The sequence below is a fragment of the Petaurus breviceps genome, unplaced genomic scaffold (assembly GCF_028583685.1).
Source record: "Petaurus breviceps papuanus isolate PSGF00001 unplaced genomic scaffold, PetGlider_PUasm1.0 189, whole genome shotgun sequence".
NCBI classification, from domain to species: Eukaryota; Metazoa; Chordata; class Mammalia; order Diprotodontia; family Petauridae; genus Petaurus; species Petaurus breviceps.
The window spans coordinates 39408156-39421753 of NW_027185809.1; the positions used below are offsets into that span (position 1 = coordinate 39408156).

A 13598-nucleotide genomic window follows, 5' to 3' on the forward strand; every position below is an offset into this window, starting at 1 on the left:
GCAAATGAGCCACACATATGGTAGAGGGAAGAGAGGACACACAACTCTTACCATCAGAATTTTCAAAGAAATCTTTCAAGAATCTTTCTTTTCTTTTGAGGGTTAGTGGAATAGCACAAAATAAACATGTACTGGTTGTATTTTCCTTCCAACTCTTTGGGTTTATAGTGACCTCTTCAATTATGATAACTCCAGTGAGACAATAAACTTAAGGCAATAAGGAAAACATAAACCTATGATTTTTTTTTTGGTGGATGACCCTTTACATTCCTGATCACTCACAAAATTCTCACAATTCTGAAGAGTTCTATTAAATTTTTAACACTCTATCTTTTCCAATGGCAGAGAGTCCTTTACTGAATATCAGCCCTAGAGGCATGAATTATATATCTATAAATACACTCCAAAAGCAAAAATCAGGGCAACCTTCAAGGCTAAAATAGACCTTTTATATCCCCAGTGATCTCTCAAGTTTAAAGAAAACCACAAGCCTGACCAAAAAAAAAGTATATATGCCAGATTTTAAATGCTAACTTTAAGAAATACATATAGTTCTTGTTCAGGGCACAAGAGAAATCTTGGGATACTATAGGAGATTAATGTTTTAATGGATTGTAGATTTGTATCATGGTGCCTGCAATCATTTAGTTTTTTAAGCAATTTGTTTCATATCTTTCACAAGCCTATCTAGTTCATTGATCACTTGGATCCATATGTGAAAAAAATTATCATCACCTGCACCCAGCTTTAATGGGAAAGGAAAGACAATAGCTAAGAAGGAGGAAAATATCTCATGTAGATATCTTTGTTGTATATCTTTGACAAGGAACTAAGAAACTTTGGTGGGGGGGAGGGTGGAACGACAGGAAAGAGGGCCTCTTTCCTCATCTAACCTCCCAATCTAGCATTTCATCTCTTTATCTATACAGAAGAAAAGTTCATTCATAGTTTACTTTTCAGAGTAAAGGATTAGCTTACCTCTAGGAATACAAACTCTATATCCCATTTGTACAAGTAGCGAAAGTTTGTAAATTATGCATCAAATAACTCACAAGGCAGATGAATTATATATTCCCTCAATGTTAAGTTTGTAACCGCTACCCAAGTGAAGCTTGCCTGAAGTTCGGGCAAATCTGCAAAGATGATTTTGCTCAATAATTTCCAAAGTCTGTTTTCTGGTATAGGTCAAAATATTATACTGTGATTCTCAAGGTGGTTCCCGATTTGCGTAGCTGAAGCAGAGGTCAAGATATAGAAGTGTGTCATTTTGTCATAGCCCTGGGGATAATGAAGTGAAGAGCTTTGCCTAATCTAGAAACAGGGCTTAAATGTAAACATTTTGTTCTCCTATTTGTAATTTAAGGTAGTGAAGTATATGTATATTAAAATATCGCAGCACTCTTCTTTCTTCCCCTGTCCTCCATAACTCTCCCCCATCACCCTCTCCACAGAAGCATTTCATCCAAATCCAAATCAGATACTACCACAAAGGCTCTGGTAAGCTCTGGAACACAGACCTGCCACAAGTCCAGAAAATAGAGAATAATGATAAAAGCTAACATTGCATAGGGTTTTCCAAAAGTCTTTTTAAGATATTAATGCAGTGTCTCCTTTAGCCCTCACAGTAGCTCTGTGAAGTAGATAGGTACCATAAGCACAATTGTCCCCATTTGTATGATCATCCCCATTAAGAAATTCACATGACACAAATCAAGGTCTTCATATACTTCTCAGTACATTTGTACAAGAGGATGCATGCTGCTAACTTTAAAAAAAAATGAGAGGATAAAGGACTGAGGAGAGAAAAATGTATATACACTAAAGACCCATTTGATAGATGAGGAGACAGAGGCTCAGAGAGTTTAAATGGCATTTTATGATCACATAATTTCTGATTCTCAGAGGGTGGATTCTAATCCAGGTCTCTGCTAATTCCAAATCTAGCATGTATTCTACTAAATCATGCTGCTTAAGCCTGTTGGGATAACCCAAAATCCATCAAATAATTCAAAGCTAAGTACAAAACCCACAGTTTGGTGAGGGCCTTGACACTGGGTATTAGGATGTCCTTCTTTGATATTCCTAAAGTCTGTTAGATTCCAATCCAGTTCTGTTGGCATAGGGAGATGTCAGAAGTTAAGAGGGAATTAAAAAATTATGGTTTACAATCCTACATACTCTCCAAGAGGATTCCTGTAAGACTGCACTGTGCCATGTCTGAGTGATCCTCAGAGATTCTGACCTGAGCTGAAGTTTTCTTTACTAAGAACATATGAACCATGAGTTGGAGTTTGCTTCAGCTAAGACCATGCTGGGCTCATGGGTACTATTTAAATCAACTAGCCTTCATATCATGACTACCAAATATTGTTTCACCCCTAGACTTTATCCCTACAACATATCTAAGAGCTGAGACTGGTGCATGCATACCACCAGAAAGTCCATTCAAACTGACCATGTGATAGAACTGAATTTTTAGAAGAATTTTCTGGATTTAATCATTAAACTCCTAATATGTACAAAGAAACACAGTAGATAGGGGGGATATAAAAACAAAATGAAAAAATACTTCCTGACCTCAAGAAGCTTACATTTTACTGGAATGAATGGGTTATAAAGATGTAAAAGGATTCAAGGTTTCTATTTGTTAGGCTTAAAAGTACCACGGGAAGACACATTTATGAAGAAAACATTTGATTCATCCTTAAAAAGGCAAAAATGGTGTCTTTAACTCCAAGGTAGAAGGAAAATAACAGCCAATACATATTTATTATGTTCCTATTGTGTGTAAAACTCTGTTATTTAAAGTACTCTCCTTTCAAATTCTAAAATCCTCAGTTTCCAATAGACCCAAAATGAAATGCACTAGGTATTTTTTTAAATCCACTATGAAAAATGCAACAAATCACTTACCCAGCATGTAAGCAAAGAAGAATATGTATTTATCTAGCAAAAGCAGAAAGTGTTGCTATTTGACAGTTGATTTCTAGAATTTCAAGGAAGAAATTCACATGACACAAACCAGGGTCTTCAGCTATCTCCCAGTATATCTGTGCAAGAGGATGCATGCAGATAAAGTAAATTTAAGATAAAGGACTGAGGAAAGGAAATGCCTATATTAAAGACCCATTCTATGAATGGTTCCAACAACAAGGCATTATTGTACTGGGAAGATAGCTTCAGACAACAGTGAAAAAGTACATGGTATACTGGACAAAGGACTAGATTGAGGCTCAAAATCATTTCTTGGCTAGTGTCAATTCTGTCATTTACTAGCTGTAACTTTGTACAAGAGGAAATGTGGTGCAGTGGAAAAAGACAGAGGACCTGAAATTGAAGCCCATATCTATTACTTACAGCCTATGTGAACTTTGGAAATGTTACTTCAACTCTCTGAGCCTCCAATTTCCTCATTTGTAAAATGAGTTGAACAACATTAGAGATTCATCCCATTTTTAATCTAATCTACCACCCTAAATTACTTATCTATGTTAAGACTTACTATCTCCGTCTGTGAAAAGGAGTTAATAAAACCTACTCATCTCACAGGATTGCCATGTTGCTCAAATGACATTTTGTATGTGGCCATATTTTGTAAATTTTAAAACACTTTCCAGATATAAGGTGGTATTATCATCTTTTCAAGAGTGAGGAGAAAAGAAAGAGTAGGGAAAAAGAAGAAAGAAAAAAGGAAGCAAAAAAAAACCCAAAAAATAATATTAGATGATATAACCATTTGAGAGAACTTTTTGAAAAATCACATCTTTAAAATCTGTCACTCTGTTGTCCTTTAGCAGATGTTCATAAAACTGTAATTGAATAATTTTACCATCTCATCTGTACTTAGAAATGTACCTGTGAATTCTAAGTAGTTGCTTGAGAGTATCTTCAAAGGCTAGCTTCCCCTTTCCCCAAGGGATTTCGGGTTATGGTTGCAAGAGGCTTTTGGAGACAATAAATATGCTTGGGATGGCTTAATAGCTCCAGGGGAAGGCTCTATGTAACCTCTTTATAACATAGATGCCTGCCACCCACTTAGGCTAAATTCACTGAAAGTAAGGATGGGCCATATTTGACAATATACTAATCCTTTGTTTTTGTCTTTCTTTCCATCCCAGGAGGTGAATTAGTTATCCCTCTACTTGTAGAAGACCCTTTAAACCCCCCTCCTATTGCTACTCGTGCACCTTTCATTACACTCCCCCCTACCTTTCGCCCCCTCCTCACCATTATTGAGACCACCAAAGATTCCCTGTCCATGACCTCTGAGGCGGGGTTACCTTGCTTGTCGGACCAAGGCAGCGATGGTTGTGATGATGATGGCTTGGTGATATCTGGGTATGGCTCAGGGGAAACCTTTGACTCTAACCTGCCCCCTACTGATGATGAAGATTTTTACACCACCTTCTCCTTGGTAACAGATAAGAGTCTTTCCACTTCAGTCTTCGAAGGTGGCTACAATGCACATGCGCCCAAGTGGGAATCCAAGAACTTTAGACCTAACAAAGTCTCCGAAACTGGTAGGACTACTACTACCACATCTTTGTCCCCTGAGCTGATCCGCTCCACAGCTTCCTCCTCGTCTGGGATGGTGCCCAAATTGCCAGCTGGCAAAATGAATAACCGTGAGCTCAAACCCCAGCCTGATATAGTGTTGCTTCCGTTGCCCACTGCCTATGAGCTAGACAGCACAAAGCTGAAGAGCCCACTAATTACTTCCCCCATGTTCCGTAATGTGCCCACAGCAAACCCCACAGAGCCAGGAATCAGACGGGTTCCGGGGGCCTCAGAGGTGATCCGGGAGTCGAGCAGTACAACAGGGATGGTCGTCGGCATTGTGGCTGCTGCCGCCCTCTGCATCTTGATCCTCCTGTATGCCATGTACAAGTACAGGAACAGGGACGAGGGGTCCTATCAGGTGGATGAGACGCGAAACTACATCAGCAACTCTGCCCAGAGCAACGGCATGCTCGTCAAGGAGAAGCAGCAGAGCTCGAAGAGTGGCCACAAGAAACAGAAAAACAGGGACAAAGAGTATTATGTGTAAAGTTTAAAAAATAAAAATAAAAAAAGAATTCAAAACAGAATTATTTATATATAAATATATAAATACTTTAAAAAAAAACACAAGATTTCACAGCTATAAGAACTGTTATACCTATAATGAGATTGGGAGCTACAGTTGGTGGGAGAAAAAAAAACTACACACAAAGATATATATGTGTGTATATATATACATATATACATATATATATATATATATATATATATATATACACATTTATTTTCAGACATGGCTGTTCTGTATCAGTCATGACCTGGAGACAGAGAAGTCTGCCCTTCTGTATCATAAAGCATACTTAGCTCTGGAGCAGACAGATAGCTCCACCACTTTAGCTGGACATTGAAGTTTCCATCTCTTTTGTGGACCTTTGGACAAAAGGTAGAAGACTTCATGGCTTACTTGTTTCATAACTCCAAGTGAGTCCCTAATGATGTTTGTGACCCTTGACTGTATCAATGATTTTTCAGTTTTATTATTTTAAAAAAAGGAGAAAAAAGATTAAAAAAAAAAAAAACAACAGCAAACTGATCTGGCCCCAGCCAGTATGTGTGTAACTTTTCGAGATCTGAGGGGAAAAAAAAAAAGTGGCTTTTGGGTTTTTTGTTTATTTTTTTGAGACTAAGACTGGACATGACAAGAAAAAAATTCAGAAAAAAAAAGTGAGAGACTATTGCCATATATGAACTCAAAATCTATACATGGTGTTCACTCTACATATCAGGTTGTGGTGTGTCTAGAATCAATCAATTGTTTGTTTTCAGTGAGATGCTTTGCTGGAAATGCAGCAAATACTTGAGATGATGATGTGAGGTTTAAAGCAGGTACCCTAGGATCTGACTCCAGGATTTGCAGACCAAACTCTTTGAACAGATGGGTTTAGGTCTCCTTTCATCAGGGCTATTGGCTTTATTGACAATACTGTTCAAATGCATTAGCACAGTCAAATTGTGGTAAAGGGGAAAAAGGTCAGCTGTTGGGAGCTGAAAAAACCCACAAACTAAGATTAGCCTTTCCTGGGGAAGTGGGGGGGAGGGAGCCTGGTTCCATGAATGATTGCAATGCATGCAAAAATAAAAAGAAAAGAAAAATGTTTTTTTTTTAAATCAGTTAAATAGTCAAAGCAGACAATATGGGAGTTCAACTTGTGACAGAATAACAAAAGGTCACACAAGCCAAACACATCATGAAAGAGTACAAAATGCATAGTTTTTTTTTCCAACATGTTTTTCATATGTAATTTTAATTTTGTAGCTTGACACTTACAAATAACTCTGTCCTTCCATTTGCCCATTTCCTCCCACCCTCTCTTTTATAAAAAAAAAAATAAACGAATGAATAAAGCTGCTGTGACACACACAAAGGAATTTAATAGTATAATATATATAAATATATATACAGATATATTTATCATGGTATGTTTGATGGGACGACTGAAACAGAAAATCTGTTAAAAGTCTTGAAGTAGAATGAGAATGTTGTTTTAAAAAGAAAATAATGAAACAACAAAAAGTAAACCTTAAAAATGTGAAGATGATGTGAGTTTTAGTTTTGTCACAGTCACCTGTGTCAAAAGAAAAAAAAATCTCAGATTCTGTTTACATCTTTTGCTAATTTTTTTTGCTTGTGTAATTTCTTAGATAGCCACCTATGTACATATTGCTTTGAGGTTTAACTGTTCTTTTTGTTTCCATTTGTTTCTTCTTTCAATTTTGTTTTTTTTTTTGAAAGGGGGTAACAATGTATAGAAAAATAAAAGTGGTTGTATGGCCATGGCTATTGCATACAAAAAGCAAGAGAAAAAACACAAACACAGCAACACACAATGACAAAAACAAAATGAAACCTCTGGAATATCAGAAATATAAATTTTCTTTGTGTACAGATGAAAACCAATCAGCTGTTTAGATTTAGAAATCTATTCTTGCTGGTATTTGTAAGTTGCATGAATATTTGACTTTGAAGAAATACCCAGGAACAACAAAAAAAAAGTTTTCTAAAATGAAGATAGCTTTCCCTAATGTATATGGAAAGAGGTGTTCCTGGTTATCTGATCCTTTCGATGTAAGTGTTTGGGGATTCTTTGGGATTTTTTTTGTTTAAGATTTTTAAAAGGAAGGTTAAAAATATATGAAAGCACAGTTTTAAGCAACTTAAATGGCCCAACCTATATGAAGTTGATTATATCTCGATGTCTGTAAAAGATTGCTGTTCTTGGAGTCTTGGAGTCTTGTGAAATGATTTTCCTGCTTTCTTTTCCATTTGTTTTTTTTTTCCTTTTTGAGTAAACACAATCTTTGTTCTGTTATTTTTTTTGTGTAAGTTTCTATTTGTATGATTTTTTGGAAACATGTGCATCCTGTATGTGGGCTTCTACCATATCCCTGTTTTATGGACAGAACCTTAAGGAATTTCTTTTATGTTGTTGTGATGTTACTGCTTTTTTTCTTTTTCCTTTTCCTCTTTTCTTTTTTCATATTTGCATTTTTGTTCAAGGATATGCTTAGCAATAAAATGTTCTTCCCAAAGCCCTGGAAGTGGATGTATTTTTATTTCAGCAAATTAGATGGGGGAAGGGGAAGAAGGACTTACAAATGGGGAAGGATGAAAACTGAATGAATGTTCAAAAAGCATCCGTGAACACGATGCCAAATAATGCCAAAGTCACTAGCTACTTACATAAACTTACTAAAAGCAGATTAATTATAGTGAAAAAATAATAATTATCCATAAGTTGAAACATTGCAGTCTAGACAGCTAGATGACAGAGTAGTAGCAAGAGGAGTGAAAGTTTCATTATAAATGCAGAAGGGAAAAGTTAAAATTTCAGAATAGCTTCTTGAGGAATATGAAAAAAAAGTATGAATGATTTTAAATCAAGAAGGAAAATGCCCAGCTCATGTTAACCAACAATAAACCATTTCTAAGTATGAGGTATGATAAACTGTGTTATTGGGAAGGGGTTTTTTTCTGAACAATTAAGGGAACTGAAGTGATTAACACACTATGATTCTATGTTATCCTAAGGATTCTTAGGAAATGATCATCCCTAAACTACACATGGATGAGAAAGGTTTAAAGAATTATAATGTAGTGTTTCTAGAAAAAAAAAACATTTAATTTAAAGCTCTAGAACCTGAGTTCAATCCAATCGTTACCTTGGGTAAAGTCACTTCATTTATCTGGATCTTATTTTTCCTAACTAAAAAATGAAGAAGTTGGATTAAGTGACCTCTAAGGTCCCCTCCAGTCCTAAATCTATGATCCCATGAATCATATAATACTAATATCTCTTTGATAATTTGAAGGGCAATTCAGAACACCATAGAACCTTCACTGTGGACATATTTTAGTTCTGTGCTATAATCATACAGAAATGGAATGAACAATGAGAAAGAAGGAGCAAAACAAAGCAAAAGAGAGAGAGAGAGAGAGAGCAAGTAGTTTGCTGCTGAATATATTCTTTTTGTTAAAAGGTGCTTGAATGAGAAATTCTCTAAGTTCCCTTTCATCTCTAACTTTCTATTATTCTAACTCAAGTGGTATAAACACATCCATTTATAATAATATCTGTTCTAGGCTTGGTGAGTATATGATCTTTCAAACAAAGTTTTCCCTAGTCTACACAGACAACCTGAACCTTCAAAATATGACTCTTTTCTTCAGAATAAAATGTATCAACTGAAAGGTATTTGCTGAGTTCCTGCTAAACTCTGTGAGGAAAGATGAGAAGTTGAAGATGGAATCCCTGCCTTCAAAGATTCTATAACCTTACTGGAGAAGCATAACTTAATTAGAGAACAACCTACAGCAATAGAACATCAAGGAATAAACTGTTACAGTACAAATATCAAGAATTAAGAGAAGGGAAATGGGTTCAAGGAGAACATAAGATTTAACCTGCCCCTGTAGCCTTCCTTAGTGATTGAATTAAATGTCCTCCTTCCTCTCCCTCTGTCCACATAGGATACTGTCCACCTTACCTCTTGGTGCTATGCCCAAAGGAATGTACAATTTGATCATGGAAACCTCAAAAGGTACCTTGGGGTTTATAGGCTAGTTTTTTTTTTTTTTCTTAAGGACCACACCTTAAACCCAATTCACTCTGGCTCTCATTGACTGGCCAACAACAGGTCCCAGGCCAAGCCCCACTTGATCTTTGTTTGGCCCCTGATTGTCTCAGAGTGAATGTAAATAGCAATTGTCTCTGTTTTGGCAGGAACCCCTGTGGGTCTTCCTCGCCCAGATTTTTTTTTTTACTAGGTAAAAGGGGCCCTCTACTGCCTCTTTTCTTACCTAACCTTAATCACTGAATGGGTGTTGCCTCAATCAAACTGAAAATTGTTAAAGATCTTACCTTGAAAAGGCCAAGGTCTCCCCCTGCATCCTGGACCATCTTCCAGTCATCTTGATTTATATCTTATAAGTGGACCAAGATGTCTCAGGAAGAAAAAGCAAGCCTGGTGATTTTGCATAACTCTCCCTCAGTTAAATTCAATTCACTTGCAAGTCATGGCATCAAAGGACAAACAACAAGCTAGAGTATGGATCATTTTGTGCTAAAGGGAGCAGCATAAATCCGAGAACCAGGATTGGTATGGAATATTTTGAGTAGCAGCAAAGCATCCCACCTAGTTAGATCAGAAAATTCATGTGGGGGACCAGTAAAAGTAAACTTAAATATTTAGGGTAGGATCTAATTATGGAAGGTGTTGAAAGCAAGGAAGACACCTTAAAACTTTCTGTGCTAGGAAATAGGGAGCTATTATCAGGTCCAAACTAATAATAATAGCTATCATTGCATAGCCTTTTTTAAGGTTTACCAAGTACTTTACATATTATGCCATTTGATTCTCACAATAACTCTGTGAAGTGGATGATATTATTAGAGGCAGTCAGGTGGCACAATGGAGGGACCTGGACCTGAACTCAGGAAGAAATGAGGTCATAATCTGTCCTCTGAGTTAGTTCCAAGGCTAGATGACTCTGAGCAAGTTACTTAGCCTTATTCTGTCTCAAGTTCCTCTTTTGTAAAATATTTATTATAATAGCATCTATTTCCCAGTATAGTTGTGAGTTTAAAATGAGATATTTGTAAATCACTTTTCAAACTTCAAATACTAGCAATTATTGTTATCCTAATTTTTGAATGAGAAAACTGAAAAGTGATTTTCCAAGATCAAGCTCTTAGTAAATGTCTAAAATAGCATTTCACCATAGGTCAGTCCTCACTCCAATACCAGTACCCAATACACTATAGCACCTAGCATGATCAAAAATTATTTTTTTGCATTGGTTCAGGAAATACAATGTTATATCAACCATTTGATTTCTTAACCGTGTTGATGATCTTCAACCCAAATTATTTTGGTTCATCTTCCACTGAAGATCTAAAGCAGTTAGTTTCCAATATAATACTTTTTAAAAAAGATTGTCTTTACAAAAACTGCTTTTTAAGCACTTTTAATCTATTTCCGTAGATTTGGGTGCCCCAAAAGTATTTCTTAGTTCAGTTTGTTTTTTTTAAAGCAATTGAGGTTAAGTAACTTGCTCAAGGTTACCCAGCCAGTTATTTCTGGGTGTGGTGCTAGGTATCTGAGCCTGGATTTGATCCCCAGGTCATCCCAACGCTGGAGCCGGTGCTCTTACTCACTGTGCTACCTGGCCACCCTCTTACTTCAGTTTTAAGCTTTAATAGCTTAAAACTGCACTAAGATGTTTGGACCATAAGTTATAAAAGCTTTAAATATTTAAATATTATTGACTGAAGAATGTAAATCATAAAAGCAAAAAGCAGTAAAACTTTGACCAATGATAATGACTGATCTTGGTCCTATAAAACTGATGATGAACCTGTTCTTCCAAGAAGTTTAAAGGTAGCCGGAAGAGAACAGGGCCAAAAGGAGTCCACTTAGGACAGGGAAAGATAAGCCTCTTTTCAGGTTGAGGTGAGGGAGTAACTCTAAAGAGAAAGCCTAGAGGGATGGCCAGGTGGTGCCTTGAGTAGAGCACCAGCCATGGAGTCAGGAGAACCTGAGTTCAAATCCAGCCTCTTAACATAAAAGAAACTAGCTGTGTGGCCTTGGGCAAATCACTTAACCCCAATTGCCCTCCAAAAAAACAAACTAACAAACAAAAGAGAGAGAAAGCTTGGGAATGAAAAAGAGTTTGGGAATAAAGGACAAGGGAGGAGCTGGTAGCATGATTACAAATTAGCTTTGGAAAGGAGGAGGCTTATCACTTCTGAGTTAAAGGGTCATATCATGAAGGGTCTATCTAAGAGGTTCCCTAGTCTAACGAGAAAGATGGGAGTTATGGGTATGCAATTAGGCATATACTGTGGGAGATTGTGACCATGTTAGTTGACATTGCTTAAATATTTTTCCTTTTTGTATTCAGAAAGAGTTCAGAAAAGGGCAAGTGTTATCTTTAGGGGGGAAATGATCATTATGTAAAGACAAAAGGTGTCAATAAAACAATAATTCTATACATTTCCAAAAACTGCTTTTTAAGCACTTTTAATCTATTTCCATAGCCCCTATCAGTAACTTCTTTCTCACACAGAATAATAGAGGGACAGAAGCGCAAAGGATGCTGCCTAAGAGATGGTCTAAGGATTATGAAGATTCCCCTTCCTTTTATAAGTAAAGAAATGAGGTCCTGAGCAGTTTAATGACTTACCTGTAGTCACATAGCTAGTAAGCTGCAGAATCTAAAGAGAGTTGTTTTTGAAACTTCAATCTAGTGATCTTTCCATTATACCTCTAATGCTTTCTTTAAAAAAAAATGTAGACAAATTTCAACCTTTCACTCTCAGTGATTAGCTCACCATTGTGTGTGGTAGGAAGATTACCTTATAGACACAAAACTAAATACCTACTGTGCCTTTCATCACTAAGCTTATTTTTTTTTCTTTAACTAGTACCACAAAGTCTTCATTGCCTTCTTGTGATCCATTAGGCTTTTTTGTGTCTTCCCTATTTGCACAGACTATCACTTATTTCTTATGCTTTCATTACTGTTTGCTTCCCCTTTATAACTGTCCTACCTAGCTATTATTGATGTTGTACCTCATTTTCTACATCTAACTTGAGTTGAATTATATGGGTATGTAACTTTGGGTAAGCTTTGAACTCACCATTTATTAGCCTAATGATCCAAATTCTGTTTTATACAACTAGCCAGCTGAGTTTCCTTCCCAACCATGAAACATAAGACAAAAAAAAGGCTCTCATGGCTATTAATGGAGAATATCTTGAAACACTGAACAGCAGACTCATTCTTTTCTGGGGACCAGATAGACATATTTTGAACCAATGAAGGAAAGCTAATTTTCAGTTTCCTTTAAAAAAATAGTTCAGTGTCATTTTCTCAAGATTATTCATTGTTCCTTTCCTTTTGATTTTTTTTCTTCATAAGAACCTGGATAACTTCTACATACCCTTCATAAGTCAAGAGAACCAAGACTATCCTTTATTTCATGATTACAGTATTAGAGAGGCTCATTTTCACTCCAAATAGTCCTACCCTGCTATTAAACACATATTCATATCAGGTTTTCTGGACTTCAGGACTTTCAATAATATAATTAACATGTGCCCCATGTTTCTGCTTTTATACTTCCTTTTCAAATACAGATGATACCCATTCAAACTTGTCTTTAGATGGTCTTGTGGGCAGCTAGGTGGTACAGTGTATGGAGGGCCAGAAATGAAGTCAGAAAGATTCATCTTACTGAGTTCAGATCTGGCCCAGATACTTACTAGCTGTGTGATCCTGGGAAAGCCACTTAACCTTCTTTGCTTCAGTTTCCTCATCTGTAAAATAAACCAGAGAGGGGAAATGGCAAACCACTGTAGTCTCTTTGCCAAGAAAACCCCAAATGGGGTCACAAAGAGTCAGACATGACTGAAAAAACTCAACAACAACATCAAGGACACATGGCCTTTGTGAATTATTGCAGCCAAAAAATCCAACACCTTTATCTAATAAATCTTTCCCTCTCTTAGATATGGTGATCATCATGCAGTCTATCCCTGAAACCTTTCTAGCTTGGTAACCACTGCCAGAATTGGGGGAGGCATAGGATGCAAGGTTGTCTCCACATCAAATTGAGGCATCCAAGGATATTAGTGCTACTAGGACTTTCAAGTAAAACATTTAGCCATCTAAACTTTAGAGAAGGAAGAAGCCAAAATTTTGTAGATTGATATAGAATCTTAAACACGTTTTAATGGAGATTCTTGCATTGAGAGGCAATGTGTATAGTAAAAAGATAAAGTAATTGATCTGAGCCAAAGAACTTGGTTTTACATCCTGCTTCTAACTGTGTGACCTTGAGCAAGTCACTTAATCTCTCTCTGGAACTTAGTTTTAACCCCATCTCTAAAATGACAATGCTGGACTAGATGGCCTTCAAATTTTTTCCAACACAAAATCTGGGATCCTATGATCCCACTTCTCACAAAATAAAAAGAAAGTGAGCTATGATGGAAAAGACTCAAAGGGTAGTTATTGCAAGTTAACAGGCATATAT

The 13598-nt window shown here is 36.6% G+C and overlaps 1 protein-coding gene across 3 annotated transcripts in view; it reads left to right on the forward strand.

Annotated features, from left to right (window-relative positions):
- NRXN3 (neurexin 3) overlaps window positions 1-8111 on the forward strand; it is a 2132730-nt gene extending 2124619 nt beyond the window's left edge. The window contains exon 22 of one of the 3 annotated variants that reach the window (XR_011169070.1): window positions 4119-4158. Coding sequence is in view for 2 of the 3 variants with exons in the window: in XM_069092330.1 (XP_068948431.1) it covers window positions 4119-5047 (929 nt within the window). In the remaining variant the exon portion in view is untranslated. Of the gene's footprint in view, window positions 1-4118 lie in introns of all 3 variants that reach the window. The other 2 variants (XM_069092330.1, XM_069092331.1) reach the window with 2 other exon arrangements.
- The last annotated feature ends 5487 nt before the right edge of the window (window positions 8112-13598 follow it).